This window comes from Oncorhynchus clarkii, chromosome 1, assembly GCF_045791955.1.
Source record: "Oncorhynchus clarkii lewisi isolate Uvic-CL-2024 chromosome 1, UVic_Ocla_1.0, whole genome shotgun sequence".
Taxonomy (NCBI): Eukaryota; Metazoa; Chordata; class Actinopteri; order Salmoniformes; family Salmonidae; genus Oncorhynchus; species Oncorhynchus clarkii.
The window spans coordinates 3,762,650-3,785,318 of record NC_092147.1 but is presented as its reverse complement, the minus strand read 5'-3'; the positions used below and the strand labels follow the sequence as shown (position 1 = coordinate 3,785,318).

Here is a 22,669-nt window from a genome sequence, read left to right as displayed (position 1 = left end):
ATCCTATGAGTACTTCAGGTAAGAAGATCTATCCTTATGTTCCTCAAAGGATCAGATTAAAGAGTTGTCCTACCAGTACTTCAGGTAAGAAGATCCATCCTTATGTTCCTCAAAGGATCAGATTAAAGAGTTGTCCTACCAGTACTTCAGGTAAGAAGATCCATCCTTATGTTCCTCAAAGGATCAGATTAAAGAGTTATCCTATGAGTACTTCAGGTAAGAAGATCTATCCTTATGTTCCTCAAAGGATCAGATTAAAGAGTTATCCTATGAGTACTTCAGGTAAGAAGATCTATCCTTATGTTCCTCAAAGGATCCGATTAAAGAGTTGTCCTATGAGTACTTCAGACAACAGGTTCCATACATCTATCCCTAGCCCCGGTGTCCCTCAAAATGTTCTCCTACCAATACTTCAGGTAACAGTTCTACTACCCTTGATCTATATGGTATATTATGTAGATTTGTCCTTATATGGTATAGAATGTAGATATGTCCATATAGATCTACTGTATATGGTCTAGAACTAACACATGTACTGTATATTGGAAAACATTGCAATTATAACAGTTCCTAAAAGTTATGTGATTCTGTCTGTCCCTCCAGGCAGCCCATCAAGGATGTGAACCGTCAGGTGATCTCTAAGAACGTGGCCCCTGAGAGGCTGTGGGTCAACTCCAGGGAGCCAATCAGGGAGCCCCTTCTTAAGAGGCTGATGGGGAACTCTGAGCTCAGCCACAAGGGCCTGCCTGGGCTTCACTGATATCCTTTAATAATTGATGTACTACCTTCTCACTGACAGATGACTTCAACATTATCTTCAAGAGCATCTTTGGAATCATATGAACATTACATTTGTAGTCCTTTAGCGTTCTTATTCAGAGCGACTTACCCTGGCCTTCACTGATATCCTTATACTGTGTTATCCTTATACTGTGTTATCGCTACCTACATTTCTATCCAAACCAAGGTGTCATGAACAGTAGAGCCGACGGAAGATTAAAAAGATATGGAATAAGTGCAAAGATATGGAAAAAGTGCAAAGATATGGCATAAGTGCAAAGATATGGCATAATTGCAAAGATATGGAATAAGTGCAAAGATATGGAATAAGTGCAAATATGGAATAAGTGCAAAGATATGGAATAAGTGCAAATATATGGAATAAGTGCAAAGATATGGAATAAGTGCAAATATATGGAATATGTGCAAAGATATGGAATAAATTCAAAGATATGGAATATGTGCAAACCAGTTTGTCTGGATAAGAGGATACATCACCTTTTGTTATCACGTGTCACGGATCCCTCCGGAACTTTCCTCACGCACACCTGTCCCCTATTCACCTGTCCCCTATTCACCTGTCCCCTGTTCACCTGTCCCCTGTTCACCTCTTCCCTGTTCACCTGTCCCCTATTCACCTGTCCCCTATTCACCTGTCCCCTGTTCACCTGTCCCCTGTTCACCTGTCCCCTATTCACCTGTCCCCTGTTCACCTGTCCCCTGTTCACCTCTTCCCTGTTCACCTGTCCCCTATTCACCTGTCCCCTGTTCACCTGTCCCCTATTCACCTGTCCCCTATTCACCTGTCCCCTATTCACCTGTCCCCTGTTCACCTGTCCCCTATTCACCTGTCCCCTGTTCACCTGTCCCCTGTTTACCTGTCCCCTGTTCACCTGTCCCCTATTCACCTGTCCCCTGTTCACCTGTCCCCTATTCACCTGTCCCCTATTCACCTGTCCCCTGTTCACCTGTTCCCTGTTCACCTGTCCCCTGTTCACCTGTCCCCTGTTCACCTCTTCCCTGTTCACCTGTCCCCTGTTCACCTGTCCCCTGTTCACCTGTCCCCTGTTCACCTGTCCCCTGTTCACCTCGTCCCTGTTCACCTGTCCCCTGTTCACCTGTCCCCTGTTCACCTGTTCCCTATTCACCTGTCCCCTGTTCACCTGTCCCCTGTTCACCTCTTCCCTGTTCACCTGTCCCATGTTCACCTCTCCCCTGTACACCTGTCCCATGTTCACCTCTCCCCTGTTCACCTGTCCCCTGTTCACCTTGTTCGATTATTGTTCCAATGTCCGTTGGTGCGTGTGAGTACCTGTGCTGTGTGTTTTGGGCTTTCGTGCCCTTGTGGATTGCGCAGATGATTATGGGTCTCGTCCCGTGCGTTAATCATTGTATGCGTGTGTATTTATTCGAGGTACTCCTCGCTCTTTTGTTTGGGTTTCAACCCTGTGTTTTTGTTACGTGTTTGTTTGGTCTTCGTCCCTGTGTCTTTACACGGCACAACGTCATTTGGACTTTACGCATTCCTGCGCCTGTCTCCCGATCCTTCATACCAACGTTACATCACGGTTGGTTCCATATCCTTAAAGGTTGAAGAGCCCAGGATCACAGAACCCACCTCTTCTCTCGTGGTTGGATCACAGAACCCACCTCTTCTCTCGTGGTTGGATCACAGACCCCACCCCTTCTCTCGTGGTTGGATCACAGACCCCACCTCTTCTCTCGTGACTGGATCACAGAATCACCTCTTCTCTTGTGATTGGATCACAGACCCCACCTCTTCTCTCGTGGTTGGATCACAGACCCCACCTCTTCTCTCGTGGTTGAATCACAGACTCACCCCTTCTCTCATGGTTGGATGGTGGGCCTGATTGGCATGCACAGTATTTGACAGACTGTTTTCAGAGATGTTTCAGTTCCTTTTCTTGCCCATCATTTACCTATCCTGGGTGGTTTTAATACTGTTTTCAGATATGTGTACCTATCCTGAAGTACATGGGAGACTACCCCACCAGGCAGATACAGAGTCCTCTAGAGTTGACAGACCAGATCTTTGACCCAGACACCAAGGACGAGGCCCTGAGAGACAAGATCTACTGTCAGATCATGAAACAAACGACCAGCAACAACAACATGTAGGCTTTAAGGGCCCGTTTCCCAGACGCAGATTAGATTAAGCGTAATCTATTGATCAAGTGGTTATAGCCTACTGTTACTGGTAGATATTAGTGACATAAGCACTATATTACTACGATATTGTGATTATTACCCCCAGCACCACTGTCGTGGCACAGTTTCTCTGGACCCCCGCAAATGTCGGAGTTACCCCCCCCCCCTAAAATATACAGTATATATATTTTTAAATCTATTGAGTCAACGGTCAGCTACTCACAATGTATAGGCTGCTGTAGTCATTCTCAGTGGCATTAGGCTATGTTGTTCAACATAATTATAATGTTGAAAGTGGAGAGAGAGAGAACTTCAAAAAAGTATAATCATACACTAAGGTTACTGGAGAAAATAATCTGCTACTGAAAATATCAGGATAGTCTTCTAGGACGAATCACGAACGGATCTTGTTTCATTCTTTTCATTTTAACAAGAGAGGAAAAGCAGAACTGGCATCTGTCTTCAGCCCTCGATCGCACATGCTGACCGTCATGACGCTCACCGCCCACAGGTCTGATTAAAGAGCTGCAGTCTAGACAGGCATGTTTTCAGAAAGCTTCCTGATTGGACATATAGAGAATGAGCAAACTCATGACACGGATACCCAAAGGACCCATCAATCAAAGCAGCGCATTTCACTCAGACACTTAAAGCAAATCACATTTCTACTTTCCCTAAAAAACATATTTTTAAAACCTTGCTTTATCTTCAAATCCGTTCCGCAGGATATCAAAAATGCGTATAGGCCTACATTGTAGGATAATGCTAAATCAATGTAGCCTATTATGTATATTGACGAGGAACGTTTTAAGGGGAAGATATAGAAACAGGAGTAATACAGGCCTAGGCTATATGAAGATGAAATGGACAACCATTTCACAGTAGAAACACAGGTCTGCAACCTACTGATCAGCCTGTCCAGAGCCTACTGATTAGCCTGTTCAGAGCCTAATGATCAGCCTGTCCAGAGCCTAATGATCAGCCTGTCCAGAGCCTAATGATCAGCCTATCCAGAGCCTAATGATCAGCCTGTCCAGAGCCTATTGATCAGCCTGTCCAGAGCCTAATGATCAGCCTGTCCAGAGCCTATTGATCAGCCTGTCCAGAGCCTAATGATCAGCCTGTCCAGAGCCTAATGATCAGCCTGTCCAGAGCCCAATGATCAGCCTGTCCAGAGCCTAATGATCAGCCTATCCAGAGCCTACTGATCAGCCTGTTCAGAGCCTAATGATCAGCCTGTCCAGAGCCTAATGATCAGCCTGTCCAGAGCCTACTGATCAGCCTGTTCAGAGCCTAATGATCAGCCTGTTCAGAGCCTAATGATCAGCCTGTCCAGAGCCTAATGATCAGCCTGTCCAGAGCCTACTGATCAGCCTGTTCAGAGCCTAATGATCAGCCTGTCCAGAGCCTAATGATCAGCCTGTTCAGAGCCTAATGATCAGCCTGTTCAGAGCCTAATGATCAGCCTGTTCAGAGCCTACTGATCAGCCTGTTCAGAGCCTAATGATCAGCCTGTTCAGAGCCTACTGATCAGCCTGTTCAGAGCCTAATGATCAACCTGTTCAGAGCCTAATGATCAGCCTGTCCAGAGCCTACTGATCAGCCTGTTCAGAGCCTAATGATCAGCCTGTTCAGAGCCTAATGATCAGCCTGTTCAGAGCCTAATGATCAGCCTGTCCAGAGCCTAATGATCAGCCTGTCCAGAGCCTAATGATCAGCCTGTTCAGAGCCTACTGATCAGCCTGTTCAGAGCCTAATGATCAGCCTGTTCAGAGCCTACTGATCAGCCTGTTCAGAGCCTAATGATGTCCTGAATACAAGGGGTTATGTTTGGTGCAAATCCAACAAAACACATGACTAAGTGCCCCTCTTCATATTTTCAAGCATGGTGGTGGCTGCATCATGTTATGGGTATGCTTGTCATCGGCAAGGACTACACAGTTTTTTAGGATAAAAAAATAAATGGAATAGAGTTAAGCACAGGCAAAATCCTAGAGGAAAACCTGGTTCAGTCTGCTTTCCAACAGACACTGGGAGACAAATTCACCTTTCAGCTGGACAATAACCTAAAAGACAAGGCCAAATATAGTACACTGGAGTTGCCTACCAAGCCGACAGTGAATGTTCCTGAGTGGCCTAGTCACAGTTTTGACTTAAATTGTCTTTAAAATCTATTATCAACAACCAACTTAACAGAGTTGTGAAAATATTGTGCAATTATTGTACACTTCAGGTGTGCAAAGCTCTTAGACACTTACTCAGAAAGACTAACATGAATTGGTACAGGGTTGAATAGTTCATTAATTAAGATTTATTACTGTTTTTAATTGAATTACAACAATTAGGGTTGGAGGTTAGGGGTTAGAGGTTAGGGGTTAGAGGTTAGAGGTTAGGGTGGTAGTACTGTAATGTGTGTTGTCTATCAGGATAGAGCCCAGGAAGCTGCCTCCTCACCAGGTGGAGGTTAGGGTTAGAGGTCAGGGGTTAGAGGTTAAGGTGGTTGTACTGTTTCGTGTGTTATCTATCAGGATAGAGCCCAGGAAGCTGCCTCCTCACCAGGTGGAGATAGATGCCATCCAGCAGAATTCCACTCAGATCTTCCCCAAGGTCCACTTCCACAACGACACAGAAGAAGTAACACAAGGGGTTCCCTCAATCACATTCCCTGTTGCCAAATGTTCAGATAAACTTCTAATAAATCCTTCCAAAAGAATAAAACTTATCTATGCCCTACATGTCACCTGTAAGTTTGATATCAATGTCGTATAAAAACACTTCCAGTCCCTCTAAAAAAACATGTTTTTCCTTCGAGCCGGATAGGAACGATTGTCCTGGCAAATGTTGTTCCTTTTGTTGCTCCTGTAGACAATCTTCCAAGAGCACACATATCGTACCTGTACTGTCCTGTGTAATCCTACATTCCCATGCTCACTCCGTACTCCTCATCTTCCTCCTCCTTCACCTCCACTTCCCTTTCCTCTTCCTCTCCTCCCTCTTCCTCCTCTCCTCCCTCTTCCACCTCCCCCTCAACCTACTCCTCTTCCCACTCTTCCTCCTCTTCCTCCTCCTCTCCTTCCTCTTCCCACCCTCTCCTTCCTCCTCTTCCTCCTCCTTCTCCTCCTTCACCTCCACTTCCTCTCCTCCCTCTTCCTCCTCCTCCTCTCCTCCCTCTTCTTCCTCATCCTCCTCCCCCTCTTCCTGTTCCTCTCCTCCCTCTTCCTCCTCCCCCTCAACCTACTCTCCTCCTTCCTCTGTAGATCTTTGAGGTCAACACCAGCACTAAGATCAGGGACCTCTGTCAGACCATCTCCACCAAACTCCAGCTGGTCTCATCTGATGGCTTCAGCATCTTTGTCAAAACATTATTTCAGTTTTTGATTTGTTAAAAAAGTTTAAAATATCCAATAAATGTCGTTCCACTTCATGATTGTGTCCCACTTGTTGTTGATTCTTCACAAAAAAATACAGTTTTATATCTTTATGTTTGAAGCCTGAAATGTGGCAAAAGGTCGCAAAGTTCAAGTGGGCCGAACACTTTCACAAGGCACTGTATATACTGTATGTCCTCTATAGTGATATATGTCCCCCATAGTGATATATGTCCCCTATAGTTATATACGGTATGTCCTCTATAGTGATATAGTCTGTCACATATAGTGCATACATTGTACAGTGTAGGCTGAGGTTAGAAAAGCCTGTTTCAGTGGTTAAATAACGATGTGATTTGCATCAAGATTAGAGAAGCCTGTTTCAGTGGTTATTAAGTAACTGTACTTGAGTTGCATCACACTAATACATAACGTAGTTAGGTCTCCACTGAAACCCTCATGCTGTCCTCTTCTAGATATACAGGTAACTGCCCAAATAAACACCCACATACAGTGTGTTAATAAGGGCGTTGGGCCACCGTGAGCAGCCAGAACAGATTCAATGCACCGTGGCATAGATTCTACAGGGTCTGGACCTCCTATCTGGGGACCAGAAATGCCATTAGTTTGTGTTTTGTGATTGGTGGAAAACACTGTCTCCGACGCAGCTCCAGAATCTCTCGTTCAAACAAGGTTGAGATCTGGTGACCGAGACGGCCATATGGTTTACATATAATGGCCTGCCCAGCATTTTTATACATGACTCTAAGCATGTATGTTAATTGCTTAATTAACTCAGGCCCTGGTCAAAAGTGGTGCGTTATATTTATTATATTTTATTTATTTATTTCACCTTTATTTCACCTTTATTTCACCTTTATTTCACCAGGTAGGCCAGTTGAGAACAAGTTCTCATTTACAACTGCGACCTGGCCAAGATAAAGCAAAGCAGTGCAACACAAACAACAACACAGAGTTACACAAGGAACAAACAAGCGTACAGTCAATAACACAATAGAAAAAAAAGAAATTCTATATACAGTGTGTGTAAATGAAGTGAGGAGGTAAGGCAATAAATAGGCCATAGTAGCAAAGTAATTACAACTTAACATTAACACTGGAGTGATAGATGAGCAGATGATGAGCAGATGGTGATGTGCAAGTAGTGATACTGGTGTGCAAAAGAGCAGAAAAGTAAAAAACAATATGGGGATGAGGTAGGGGGAAATGAGGTAGGAGGAAATGAGGTAGGGGGAAATGAGGTAGGGGGAAATGAGGTAGGTGGAAATGAGGTAGGTGGAAATGAGGTAGGGGGAAATGAGGTAGGTGGAAATGAGGTAGGTGGAAATGAGGTAGGTGGAAATGAGGTAGGGGGAAATGAGGTAGGGGGAAATGAGGTAGGTGGAAATGAGGTAGGGGGAAATGAGGTAGGGGGAAATGAGGTAGGGGGAAATGAGGTAGGGGGAAATGAGGTAGGTGGAAATGAGGTAGGGGGAAATGAGGTAGGTGGAAATGAGGTAGGGGGAAATGAGGTAGGTGGAAATGAGGTAGGTGGAAATGAGGTAGGGGGAAATGAGGTAAGGGGGAAATGAGGTAGGAGGAAATGAGGTAGGGGGAAATGAGGTAGGGGGAAATGAGGGAGGGGGAAATGAGGTAGGTGGAAATGAGGTAGGGGGAAATGAGGTAGGGGGAAATGAGGTAGGGGGAAATGAGGTAGGGGGGAAATGGAAATGAGGTAGGGGGAAATGAGGTAGGTGGAAATGAGGTAGGGGAAATGAGGTAGGGGGAAATGAGGTAGGGGGAAATGAGGTAGGGGGAAATGAGGTAGGGGGAAATGAGGTAGGTGGAAATGAGGTAGGGGGAAATGAGGTAGGGGGAAATGAGGTAGGGGGAAATGAGGTAGGGGGAAATGAGGTAGGTGGAAATGAGGTAGGGGGAAAAATGAGGTAGGGGGAAATGAGGTAGGTGGAAATGAGGTAGGTGGAAATGAGGTAGGGGGAAATGAGGTAGGTGGAAATGAGGTAGGAAATAGGGTGACATTTGAGACTCATACACAGACAGGATAGAAACCTTCAGGGCTCAGTAACACCTCATTTTGTAGGTCATGTGACTCAGACTGTGGGTTCTCCTTTCAGGTCATGTGACTCAGACTGCGGGTTCTCCTTTCAGGTCATGTTACTCAGACTGCGGGTTCTCCTTTCAGGTCATGTGACTCAGACTGTGGGTTCTCCTTTCAGGTCATGTGACTCAGACTGTGGGTTCTCCGTTCAGGTCATGTGACTCAGACAGTGGGTTCTCCTTTCAGGTCATGTGACTCAGACTGTGGGTTCTCCTTTCAGGTCATGTGACTCAGACTGCGGGTGTTCTATTCAGGTCATGTGACTCAGACTGTGGGTTTTCTTTTCAGGTCATGTGACTCAGACTGGGTTCTCTTTTCAGGTTATGTGACTCAGACTGTGGGTTCTCTTTTCAGGTCATGTGACTCAGACGGAGGGTTCTCTATTCAGGTCATGTGACTCAGACTGTGGGTTTTCTTTTCAGGTCATGTGACTCAGACTGGGTTCTCTTTTCAGGTCATGTGACTCAGACTGTGGGTGCATGTGTATGTAGTAGTGACCTGTAGTAACCAGTAGGAACCAGTAGTGACCAGTAGTAACCAGTTGTGACCAGTAGGAAATTGTAGTGACCTGTAGTAACCAGCAGTGACCAGTAGGAACCAGTTGTGACCAGTAGTAACCAGTAGCAACCAGTAGTGACCAGTAGGAACCAGTGGTGACCAGCAGGAACCAGTAGTGACCAGTAGTGACCAGTAGTGAGCAGTAAGAACCAGCGGTGACCAGTAGGAACCAGTAGGAACCTGTAGTGACCAGTGGTAACCAGTGGTGACCAGTAGGAACCAGTAGTGACCAGTAGTGACCAGTAGTAACCAGTAGGCTCTCTCTGTAAAGTAAGTGTAAGTGTGGCTAGGCCTAGAACTTAGACCTTGAGTCTATTTCCCAGCCAACCTGCACTGTACTAGAATCCTAACCAGATGGTTTATTGGGTTTCCTGAAACTATTCAAAGCAGCATATCTTCCTCTTCATTAGCCTAATGCTAACAGCGCTGATACAGATGTGTCAGATGTGATAACAAAAACCACATACCCTACACCCACACAGATGGAACCTTCTCATGACTCCTTCCCTTTTCAGACTAGGGTTGTGAGTTCCAAATGGAACCCTATTGACTATATAGTGCACTACTTTAGATCAGAGCCCTATGGCACCCTATTGACTATATAGTGCAATACTTTAGATCAGAGCCCTGTGGCACCCTATTCCCTATATAGTGCACTACTTTAGACCAGAGCCCTATGGCACCCTATTACCTATATAGTGCACTACTTTAGACCCACAGGGTGCCATTTGGGATGCATCCCAGAACAGATGAAACATGTATATTCTAACCTCTCACAGGCTAAAACACAGGCCACTACATGTATGTTTTCTATCAGACAGTTCAACATGACAGTGGTGGAAATATAGTTTTAGCCTTGGGTAACTATTACAACAGTGTGACAAAGGTCTGTGACCAGCAGTCGTGTGCGTGTGCGTGTGCGTGTGTGTGTGTGTGTGTGTGTGTGTGTGTGTGTGTGTGTGTGTGGTAGTGGTTCAGCTCTCTCTCTGGCCCTCCTCTCTCTTTCTAACTTCTCAAATGAGGAAGTTCACAGCTGTGTTTGTAGCAGCTTCCTTTTTACAGCTTTCGACTCACTAACAGGAAGAGAGAGAGAGAGATATAGAGAGTAAGAGAGAAACAGAGAGTAAGGGAGAGAGCAAGAGAGAAGACTGTGAGAAACATGTCTGTAGCTGAGTGTTTTCAGTAGAGAACTGAACTCTGTCTGTAGCTGAGTGTTTTCAGTAGAGAACTGAACTCTCTAGCTGAGTGTTTTCAGTAGAGAACTGAACTCTCTAGCTGAGTGTTTTCAGTAGAGAACTGAACTCTCTAGCTGAGTGTTTTCAGTAGAGAACTGAACTCTCTAGCTGAGTGTTTTCAGTAGAGAACTGAACTCTCAAGAACCAGGATGTCTACGTCGTACCAGCCATGGCACCATGGTAATATCACCCGATCTAAGGCTGAGGATCTGCTCTCCAAGGCAGCTAAGGATGGGAGCTTCCTCCTCCGGGACAGTGAGTCCATACAGGGTGCCTATGCCCTCTGTGTTCTGTAAGTAAAATGTCCATTCTGACTACTTTTTGAAGATACATATATCTTCAAAAAAAGATATATATATATATATATATATATAAACTGACAGTTTAACAGTCCAATATTCTGTTGGAAAGATCAAATTGAGGAAGGAAGATTATGTTGAGAACTCGTCCCTTATACCTCTTCGTATGCAGAGAGAGAGACAAACAAGGAAATAATTGACAGCTAAACATTTACTGAGCTACAAATGCTGTTGTACAAAGTTCAAATTGAGGAAGGAAGATGATTTTGAAGTCTTGACTCTGCAATGCACAGATCAAAGTAGCTTGGAGTAGGGAGAGCCGATTTTAAAATACGACTTTTTAAATCTGACCAAACAATGATCAACGCTGATCACACTGTTTATTTTTGGGAGCGATTTCAATCTGAAACCGTCAAATACCAACTTGTATATTATTTCGGATTACATATTCTCCTGCAGTGTAGAGCGCAACTCTGCCTAATGACAGCGTTTGGGATGTATAGCAGAACAATGTGACGTTGACTTTCTGTTTCCTTACATCATGACATAAATCATGCCAACAAGTACATTGGTTGGGAATTTAAAAAAATGTTTTGCTCAAGACTTTGATTAACCAGAGAAACTGTCTAGAATACTGTTGTTGTTGCATGCAGTTAGATATATATATATATCTATAGCAGGGACTATATGTAACGCAGATTTTAAAAGTACACCTGCTGGCTGCAGCGAACAACTCACCGGCACATACAGTCGTGCTGTAAAGCTGGGTGGACTCCATTGTACAACTCACGCCACACATCTCTGTGTCGCTCTGAGCTTTTATTAGAATAATTGCTAAACAAAATAAAAGAATGGTCATGTACACTTTTCCATTGTACACAAAGACCAACGGAAGTGTGTTTGAGTACATGCCGTCTGTCATTACTGCACCTGTCACACGCTGCTGTGAAACGTCAGTTACTTTAAACCAGAAACCCAGACCCAGACCCAGACGGCTTCTCAAGACCCAGTCTGCTTCTCAATACCCAGTCGGCTTCTCAAGACCCAGTCGGCTTCTCAAGACCCAGTCGGCTTCTCAAGACCCAGTCGGCTTCTCAAGACCCAGACGGCTTCTCAAGACCCAGTCTGCTTCTCAATACCCAGTCTGCTTCTCAATACCCAGACGGCTTCTCAATACCCAGTCTGCTTCTCAAGACCCAGACGGCTTCTCAAGACCCAGTCTGCTTCTCAAGACCCAGTCTGCTTCTCAAGACCCAGTCTGCTTCTCAAGACCCAGTCTGCTTCTCAAGACCCAGTCTGCTTCTCAAGACCCAGTCTGCTTCTCAAGACCCAGACGGCTTCTCAAGACCCAGTCTGCTTCTCAAGACCCAGACGGCTTCTCAAGACCCAGTCTGCTTCTCAAGACCCAGACGGCTTCTCAAGACCCAGTCGGCTTCTCAAGACCCAGACGGCTTCTCAAGACCCAGTCGGCTTCTCAAGACCCAGACGGCTTCTCAAGACCCAGTCGGCTTCTCAAGACCCAGTCGGCTTCTCAATACCCAGTCGGCTTCTCAAGACCCAGTCGGCTTCTCAAGACCCAGTCGGCTTCTCAAGACCCAGTCGGCTTCTCAAGACCCAGTCGGCTTCTCAAGACCCAGTCTGCTTCTCAAGACCCAGTCTGCTTCTCAATACCCAGTCTGCTTCTCAATACCCAGTCTGCTTCTCAATACCCAGTCTGCTTCTCAAGACCCAGTCTGCTTCTCAATACCCAGTCTGCTTCTCAAGACCCAGTCTGCTTCTCAATACCCAGTCTGCTTCTCAAGACCCAGTCTGCTTCTCAATACCCAGTCTGCTTCTCAATACCCAGACGGCTTCTCAAGACCCAGTCTGCTTCTCAATACCCAGTCTGCTTCTCAATACCCAGTCTGCTTCTCAAGACCCAGTCTGCTTCTCAATACCCAGTCTGCTTCTCAAGACCCAGTCTGCTTCTCAATACCCAGTCTGCTTCTCAATACCCAGTCTGCTTCTCAAGACCCAGTCTGCTTCTCAAGACCCAGTCTGCTTCTCAAGACCCAGTCTGCTTCTCAAGACCCAGTCTGCTTCTCAAGACCCAGTCTGCTTCTCAATACCCAGTCTGCTTCTCAATACCCAGTCTGCTTCTCAAGACCCAGTCTGCTTCTCAATACCCAGTCTGCTTCTCAAGACCCAGTCTGCTTCTCAAGACCCAGTCTGCTTCTCAATACCCAGACGGCTTCTCAAGACCCAGACGGCTTCTCAAGACCCAGACGGCTTCTCAAGACCCAGTCTGCTTCTCAAGACCCAGTCTGCTTCTCAATACCCAGTCTGCTTCTCAAGACCCAGTCTGCTTCTCAAGACCCAGTCTGCTTCTCAATACCCAGTCTGCTTCTCAAGACCCAGACGGCTTCTCAAGACCCAGTCGGCTTCTCAAGACCCAGTCTGCTTCTCAATACCCAGTCTGCTTCTCAATACCCAGTCTGCTTCTCAATACCCAGTCTGCTTCTCAAGACCCAGTCTGCTTCTCAATACCCAGTCTGCTTCTCAAGACCCAGTCTGCTTCTCAAGACCCAGTCTGCTTCTCAATACCCAGTCTGCTTCTCAATACCCAGTCTGCTTCTCAATACCCAGTCTGCTTCTCAATACCCAGTCTGCTTCTCAAGACCCAGTCTGCTTCTCAAGACCCAGTCTGCTTCTCAATACCCAGTCTGCTTCTCAAGACCCAGACGGCTTCTCAAGACCCAGTCTGCTTCTCAATACCCAGTCTGCTTCTCAATACCCAGTCTGCTTCTCAATACCCAGTCTGCTTCTCAATACCCAGTCTGCTTCTCAATACCCAGTCTGCTTCTCAAGACCCAGACGGCTTCTCAATACCCAGTCTGCTTCTCAAGACCCAGTCGGCTTCTCCAGACCCAGTCTGCTTCTCAATACCCAGTCTGCTTCTCAATACCCAGACGGCTTCTCAATACCCAGTCTGCTTCTCAAGACCCAGTCGGCTTCTCCAGACCCAGTCTGCTTCTCAAGACCCAGTCGGCTTCTCCAGACCCAGTCTGCTTATCAAAACCCAGTCTGCTTCTCAATACCCAGACGGCTTCTCAATACCCAGTCTGCTTCTCAATACCCAGTCTGCTTCTCAAGACCCAGTCTGCTTCTCAATACCCAGTCTGCTTCTCAAGACCCAGTCTGCTTCTCAAGACCCAGTCTGCTTCTCAAGACCCAGTCGGCTTCTCAAGACCCAGTCTGCTTCTCAAGACCCAGTCTGCTTCTCAAGACCCAGTCGGCTTCTCAATACCCAGTCTGCTTCTCAATACCCAGTCTGCTTCTCAATACCCAGTCTGCTTCTCAAGACCCAGTCTGCTTCTCAAGACCCAGTCTGCTTCTCAAGACCCAGTCGGCTTCTCAAGACCCAGTCTGCTTCTCAAGACCCAGTCTGCTTCTCAAGACCCAGTCGGCTTCTCAATACCCAGTCTGCTTCTCAATACCCAGTCTGCTTCTCAATACCCAGTCTGCTTCTCAATACCCAGTCTGCTTCTCAATACCCAGTCTGCTTCTCAATACCCAGTCTGCTTCTCAATACCCAGTCTGCTTCTCAAGACCCAGACGGCTTCTCAATACCCAGTCTGCTTCTCAAGACCCAGTCGGCTTCTCCAGACCCAGTCTGCTTCTCAATACCCAGTCTGCTTCTCAATACCCAGACGGCTTCTCAATACCCAGTCTGCTTCTCAAGACCCAGTCGGCTTCTCCAGACCCAGTCTGCTTCTCAAGACCCAGTCGGCTTCTCCAGACCCAGTCTGCTTCTCAATACCCAGTCTGCTTCTCAATACCCAGACGGCTTCTCAATACCCAGTCTGCTTCTCAATACCCAGTCTGCTTCTCAAGACCCAGTCTGCTTCTCAATACCCAGTCTGCTTCTCAAGACCCAGTCTGCTTCTCAAGACCCAGTCTGCTTCTCAAGACCCAGTCTGCTTCTCAAGACCCAGTCGGCTTCTCAAGACCCAGTCTGCTTCTCAAGACCCAGTCTGCTTCTCAAGACCCAGTCGGCTTCTCAATACCCAGTCTGCTTCTCAATACCCAGTCTGCTTCTCAATACCCAGTCTGCTTCTCAATACCCAGTCTGCTTCTCAATACCCAGTCTGCTTCTCAATACCCAGTCTGCTTCTCAATACCCAGTCTGCTTCTCAAGACCCAGACGGCTTCTCAATACCCAGTCTGCTTCTCAAGACCCAGTCGGCTTCTCCAGACCCAGTCTGCTTCTCAATACCCAGTCTGCTTCTCAATACCCAGACGGCTTCTCAATACCCAGTCTGCTTCTCAAGACCCAGTCGGCTTCTCCAGACCCAGTCTGCTTCTCAAGACCCAGTCTGCTTCTCAAGACCCAGTCTGCTTCTCAATACCCAGTCTGCTTCTCAAGACCCAGTCTGCTTCTCAATACCCAGACGGCTTCTCAATACCCAGTCTGCTTCTCAAGACCCAGTCGGCTTCTCCAGACCCAGTCTGCTTCTCAATACCCAGTCTGCTTCTCAAGACCCAGTCGGCTTCTCAAGACCCAGTCTGCTTCTCAAGACCCAGTCTGCTTCTCAATACCCAGTCTGCTTCTCAAGACCCAGTCTGCTTCTCAAGACCCAGTCTGCTTCTCAATACCCAGTCTGCTTCTCAAGACCCAGTCTGCTTCTCAATACCCAGTCTGCTTCTCAATACCCAGTCTGCTTCTCAAGACCCAGTCTGCTTCTCAAGACCCAGTCTGCTTCTCAAGACCCAGTCTGCTTCTCAATACCCAGTCTGCTTCTCAAGACCCAGTCTGCTTCTTAAGACCCAGTCTGCTTCTCAATACCCAGTCTGCTTCTCAAGACCCAGTCTGCTTCTCAAGACCCAGTCTGCTTCTCAATACCCAGTCTGCTTCTCAAGACCCAGTCTGCTTCTCAAGACCCAGTCTGCTTCTCAAGACCCAGTCTGCTTCTCAATACCCAGTCTGCTTCTCAATACCCAGTCTGCTTCTCAATACCCAGTCTGCTTCTCAATACCCAGTCTGCTTCTCAATACCCAGTCTGCTTCTCAAGACCCAGTCTGCTTCTCAAGACCCAGTCTGCTTCTCAAGACCCAGTCTGCTTCTCAAGACCCAGTCGGCTTCTCAAGACCCAGTCTGCTTCTCAAGACCCAGACGGCTTCTCAATACCCAGTCTGCTTCTCAAGACCCAGACGGCTTCTCAAGACCCAGTCGGCTTCTCAAGACCCAGACGGCTTCTCAAGACCCAGTCTGCTTCTCAAGACCCAGACGGCTTCTCAAGACCCAGTCTGCTTCTCAAGACCCAGACGGCTTCTCAAGACCCAGTCTGCTTCTCAAGACCCAGACGGCTTCTCAATACCCAGTCTGCTTCTCAAGACCCAGTCGGCTTCTCCAGACCCAGTCGGCTTCTCAAGACCCAGACGGCTTTTCAATACCCAGTCTGCTTCTCAAGACCCAGTCGGCTTCTCCAGACCCAGTCGGCTTCTCAAGACCCAGACGGCTTCTCAATACCCAGTCTGCTTCTCAAGACCCAGTCTGCTTCTCAAGACCCAGACGGCTTCTCAAGACCCAGTCTGGCTTCTCAAGACCCAGTCGGCTTCTCAAGACCCAGACTGCTTCTCAAAACTCAGACCGCTTCTCAAGACCCAGACCGCCAGATCAAGACATCTCTGTAAACTGTATTATGATAACCCATCTTTCCTTTTTCCAGGTTCCAGAACTGTGTGTATACCTACAGGATCCTACCCAATGAGGAGAGGAAACTCTCTGTCCAGGTCAGTCAGACAGCACCACAATATATATTCTTACCAAATGCAATGTGAGGGATCTGCACCCTGTTTTGGGAGTGGATCCCCCTACACAGCATTTAATGTTATTATTTTCATGTAATATCTAAGAAGTAATCTAACAGTGCCCCAACAACTACCTAATACACACAAATCTAAAGGGGTGAATGAGAACATGTACATATAAGTATATGGATGAGCGATGGCCGATCGACATAGGCAAGGTGCAATAGATGGTATAAAATACAGTATATACATATAATATGAGTTTTGTAAGATATGTAAACATTATTAATGTGACATTACTTAAAGTGACTAATGATCCATTTATTAAAGTGGCCAGTGATTGGATCTCAATGTAGGCAGCAGCCTCTCTGAGTTAGTGATGGTTGTTTATCAGTCTGATGACCTTGAGATAGAAGCTGTTCTTCAGTCTCTCTGTCCCAGCTTTGATGCACCTGTACTGACCTCGCCTTCTGGGTGGTAGCGGTGTGAACAGGCAGTGGCTCGGGTAGATGTTGTCCCTGATGATCTTTTTGGCCTTCCTGTGACATCGGGTGGTGTAGGTGTCCTGGAGGGCAGGTAGTTTGCCCCCGGTGAGAGCCTTGCGGTTGAGGGCGGTGCAGTTGCCGTACCAGGCTGTGATACAGCCCGACAAGATGCTCTCGATTGAGCATCTGTAAAATTTTGTCAGGGTTTTGGGTGACAAGCCAAATTTCTTCAGCCTCCATCCAAGATGGCGTAGCAGTCAGACATCTTTGTCTTTATCCTGTCATGTCCCTTGTATATACAGTGCCTTGCGAAAGTATTCGGCCCCCTTGAACTTTGCGACCTTTTGCCACATTTCAGGCTTCAAACATAAAGATATAAAACTGTATTTTTTTGTGAAGAATCAACAACAAGTGGAACACAATCATGAAGTGGAACGACATTTATTGGATATTTCAAACTTTTTTAACAAATCAAAAACTGAAAAATTGGGCGTGCAAAATTATTCAGCCCCTTTACTTTCAGTGCAGCAAACTCTCTCCAGAAGTTCAGTGAGGATCTCTGAATGATCCAATGTTGACCTAAATGACTAATGATGATAAATACAATCCACCTGTGTGTAATCAAGTCTCCGTATAAATGCACCTGCACTGTGATAGTCTCAGAGGTCCGTTAAAAGCGCAGAGAGCATCATGAAGAACAAGGAACACACCGGGCAGGTCCGAGATACTGTTGTGAAGAAGTTTAAAGCCGGATTTGGATACAAAAACATTTCCCAAGCTTTAAACATCCCAAGGAGCACTGTGCAAGCGATAATATTGAAATGGAAGGAGTATCAGACCACTGCAAATCTACCAAGACCTGGCCGTCCCTCTAACCTTTCAGCTCATACAAGGAGAAGACTGATCAGAGATGCAGCCAAGAGGCCCATGATCACTCTGGATGAACTGCAGAGATCTACAGCTGAGGTGGGAGACTCTGTCCATAGGACAACAATCAGTCGTATATTGCACAAATCTGGCCTTTATGGAAGAGTGGCAAGAAGAAAGCCATTTCTTAAAGATATCCATAAAAAGTGTCGTTTAAAGTTTGCCACAAGCCACCTGGGAGACACACCAAACATGTGGAAGAAGGTGCTCTGGTCAGATGAAACCAAAATTGAACTTTTTGGCAACAATGCAAAACGTTATGTTTGGCGTAAAAGCAACACAGCTCATCACCCTGAACACACCATCACCACTGTCAAACATGGTGGTGGCAGCATCATGGTTTGGGCCTGCTTTTCTTCAGCAGGGACAGGGAAGATGGTTAAAATTGATGGGAAGATGGATGGAGCCAAATACAGGACCATTCTGGAAGAAAACCTGATGGTGTCTGCAAAAGACCTGAGACTGGGACGGAGATTTGTCTTCCAACAAGACAATGATCCAAAACATAAAGCAAAATCTACAATGGAATGGTTCAAAAATAAACATATCCAGGTGTTAGAATGGCCAAGTCAAAGTCCAGACCTGAATCCAATCGAGAATCTGTGGAAAGAACTGAAAACTGCTGTTCACAAATGCTCTCCATCTAACCTCACTGAGCTCGAGCTGTTTTGCAAGGAGGAATGGGAAAAAATTTCAGTCTCTCGATGTGCAAAACTGATAGAGACATACCCCAAGCGACTTACAGCTGTAATCGCAGCAAAAGGTGGCGCTACAAAGTATTAACTTAAGGGGGCTGAATAATTTTGCACGCCCAATTTTTCAGTTTTTGATTTGTTAAAAAAGTTTGAAATATCCAATAAATGTCGTTCCACTTCATGATTGTGTCCCACTTGTTGTTGATTCTTCACAAAAAAAATACAGTTTTATATCTTTATGTTTGAAGCCTGAAATGTGGCAAAAGGTCGCAAAGTTCAAGGGGGCCGAATACTTTCGCAAGGCACTGTATATTTTTATATATTTTTCTTCACATTACTTTTTATAATATTTTCCTAAACCTCAACTTCTACATTTTCTCCTGCAACCCGCTTCACCCAATGTGGCGTGGATCTGTTTTTTTTCTAAAATATTTATATTTACCCCGAACTGGAATCCCTCAACTGAAGCTAGCCAGCTAACTACCTACCAGCTATCAGTCAGCAAACCACTGCTAGCGGTCATCAGCTAACCTTTAGCTCGGAAAGCTCTCGCCAGTTCGTACAACGTGACTCAAACCAGAGCATAACGGACATATTTTTTTCTCTCCTTATCCCCGGATTCCTACCGCAAACTCAGAACATTTTCATCTGGATCTTCGCAACTAGCTAACCGCAATCCCGAGTGACTACTCCTGGCTAGTGTTTCCATCCCGGAGCAAGCACCAATTAGCCTGAAGCTAGCCCGGCTAGGGCTCCTGGGCTACCACCGAAGCTCACTCCTGGGCTTCAATATCCGGACCCCTTCTACTGCCGTTACGGGGCACGGAACCCCGCCGATCCTTTACGACTGGAATACCGACATAATCTGCCCGAGGATTCCAACAGGCCCCTCGGCGCAACGTCCGCTGAAGGCCAATTCTGCCAACCGCGGCCTGCTAGCTACCTAGAGCTACTTGGAACCCTACTAATCCACGACTGGTCTATCGACGTCACCTCACGAAGAGACAAAAACAGACTTACCTCCATCACGAGATCCCCCAAAGGCCCTTCTGCTAGCTTGCCAGCCCCAGTCTGCTAACTGCTAGCTTGCTTGCCCCGTTCTGCTAACTGCTAGCTTGCTGCCCCAGCCTACTGACTGCTAGCTTGTTAGCATCGGCCTGCTAACTGTCTGAATCGCCGTGTCCCCAGCCAGCCCAACCACTCACTGGACCCATATGTTCACTCGGCTACGCATGCCTCTCTCTAATATCAATATGCCTCGTCCATTACTATCCTGGTTAGTGATTACTGTCTTATTTCACTGTAGAGCCTCTAGCCCTGCTCAAAATGCCTTAACCAACGTTGTTCCACCTCCTACATATGCGATGACATCACCTGGTTTAAACGTCTCTAGAGACTAGAGGTCGACCGATTATGATTTTTTTCAACTCCGATACCGATTCCGATTATTGGAGGACCAAAAAATCCGATACCGATTTAATCGGCCGATGTAAAAAATAAAAATAAAATGTATTTGTAATAATTATCTCATGGTCACCCTTATCATATAGTCAGTATATTAGAGGTCGACCGATTATGATTTTTCAGCGCCGATACTGATTACTGGAGGACCAAAAAAGCCGATACCGATTAATCGGCCATTTGTTTTTGTTTTTTTGTAATGATGATAATTAGAACAATACTGAATGAACACTTATTTTAACTTAATATAATACATCAATAAAAATCCATTTATCCTTAAATAAATAGTTGAAACATGTTCAATTTGGTTTAAATAATGCAAAAACAAAGTGTTGGAGAAGAAAGTAAAAGTGCAATATGTGCCATGTAAAAAAGCTAACGTTTAAGTTCCTTGCTCAGAACATGAGAACATATGAAAGCTGGTGGTTCCTTTTAACATGAGACTTCAATATTCCAAGGTATGAGGTTTTTGGTTGTAGTTATTATAGGAATTATAGGACTATTTCTCTCTATACCATTTGCATTTCATATACCTTTGACTATTGGATGTTCTTATTGGCACTTTAGTATTGCCAGTGTACCAGTATAGCTTCCGTCCCTCTCCTCACCACAAACCAGGAACACATCGACAACAGCCACCCTCGAAGCAGCGTTACCCATGCAGAGCAAGGGGAACAACTACTCCAAGTCTCAGAGCGAGTGACGTTTGAAACGCTATTAGCGCGCACCCCGCTAACTAGCTAGCCATTTCACATCGCTTACACCTGCCTAATCTCGGGAGTTGATAGGCTTGAATTTTACGAAAATAATAAACAGAGCAATGCTTGAAGCACAGGGAAGAGCTGCTGGCAAACGCACGAAAGTGCTGTTTGAATGAATGCTTACGAGCCTGCTGCTGCCACCGCTCAGTCAGACTGCTCTATCAAATATCAAATCATAGACTTAATTATAACATAATAACACACAGAAATACGAGCCTTTGGTCATTAATATGGTCGAATCCGGAAACTATCATTTCGAAAACAAAAGTTTTCTTTCAGTGAAATACGGAACTGTTCGGTATTTTATCTAACGGGTGGCATCCCTAAGTCTAAATATTCCTGTTACATTGTACAACCTTCAATGTTATGTCATATTTACGTAAAATTCTGGCAAATTAGTTCACAACGAGCTACACTGCCCAAACTGTTGCATATACCCTGACTCTGCATGCAATGAACGCAAGAGAAGTGACACAATTTCACCTGGTTAATATTGCCTGCTAACCTGGATTTCTTTTAGCTAAATATGCAGGTTTAAAAATATATACTTCTGTGTATTGGTTTTAAGAAAGGCATTGGTGTTTATGGTTAGGTACAGTCCAACGATTGTGCTTTTCTTGCAAATGCGCTTTTGTTAAATCATCCCCCTGCATTGCATTGATTATATGCAACGCAGGACACGCTAGATAAACTAGTAATATCATCAACCATGTGTAGTTAACTAGTGATTACGATTGATTGATTGTTTTTTATAAAATAAGTTTAATGCAAGCTTGCAACTTACCTTGGCTTCTTACTGCATTCGCGTAACAGGCAGGCTCCTCGTGGAGTGCAATGAGAGGCAGGTGGTTAGAGCGTTGGACTAGTTAACTGTAAGGTTGCATGATTGAATCCCGGAGCTGACAAGGTAAAAATCTGTCATTCTGCCTCTGAACAAGGCAGTTAACCCACCGTTCCTAGGCCGTCATTGAAAATAAGAATGTGTTCTTAACTGACTTGCCTAGTTAAAAAGGTGTAAAAAAATGTTTGGGGCCAAATCGGTGTACAAAAATACCAATTTCCGATTGTTTTGAAAACTTGAAATCAGCCCTAATTAATCGGTCTTTCCGATTAATCGGTCGACCTCTACTAGAGACTATATCTCTCTCATCATTACTCAATGCCTAGGTTTACCTCCAATGTACTCACACCCTACCTTGCCTTTGTCTGTACACTATGCCTTGAATCTATGCTATCGTTCCCAGAAACCTGCTCCTTTTACTCTCTGTTCCGAACGTGCTAGACGGCCAGTTCGTATAGCCTTTAGCCGTACCCTTTTCCTACTTCTCCTCTGTTCCTCTGGTAATGTAGAGTTTAATCCTGGCCCTGCAGTGCCTAGCTCCACTCCCACTCCCCAGGTGCTCTCATTTGTTGACTTCTGTAACCGTAAAAGCCTTGGTTTCATGCATATTAACATTAGAAGCCTCCTCCCTAAGTTTGTTTTATTCACTGCTTTAGCACACTCAGCCAACCCTGATGTCTTAGCCGTGTCTGAATCCTGGCTTAGGAAAACCACCAAAAACCCTGAAATCGCCATCCCTAACTATAACATTTTCTGCCAAGATAGAACTGCCAAAGGGGGCGGTGTTGCAATCTACTGCACAGATAGCCTGCAGAGTTCTGTCTTACTATCCAGGTCTGTACCCAAACAATTCAAGTTTCTACTTCTGAAAATTCACCTTTCCAGAAACACTGTTGCTGCATGCTATAGACCACCCTCTGCCCCCAGCTGTGCCCTCGACACCATATGTGAATTGATTGCCCCCAATCTATCTTCTGAGCTCGTGCTACTAGGTGACCTAAACTGGAACATGCTTAACACCCCGGCCATCCTACAATCTAAGCTTGATGCCCTCAATCTCAAACAAATGATCAATGAACCTACCAGGTACAACCCCAAATCCGTAAACACGAGCACCCTCATAGATATCATCCTAACTAACTCGCCCTCCAAATACACCTCTGCTGTTTTCAATCAAGATC

General features: G+C 45.7%; 1 protein-coding gene across 3 annotated transcripts in view; it reads left to right on the top strand.

The window, feature by feature from the left end:
• The first annotated feature begins 10,061 nt into the window (after positions 1-10,061).
• LOC139416142 (inositol polyphosphate-5-phosphatase D) overlaps positions 10,062-22,669 on the top strand; it is a 64,278-nt gene continuing 51,670 nt past the window's right edge. For all 3 annotated transcript variants that reach the window (XR_011635072.1, XM_071164511.1, XM_071164601.1), the window contains exons 1-2: positions 10,062-10,521; positions 16,237-16,300. Coding sequence is in view for 2 of the 3 variants with exons in the window: in XM_071164511.1 (XP_071020612.1) it covers positions 10,379-10,521; positions 16,237-16,300 (207 nt within the window). In the remaining variant the exon portion in view is untranslated. The remainder of the gene's footprint in view (positions 10,522-16,236; positions 16,301-22,669) is intronic.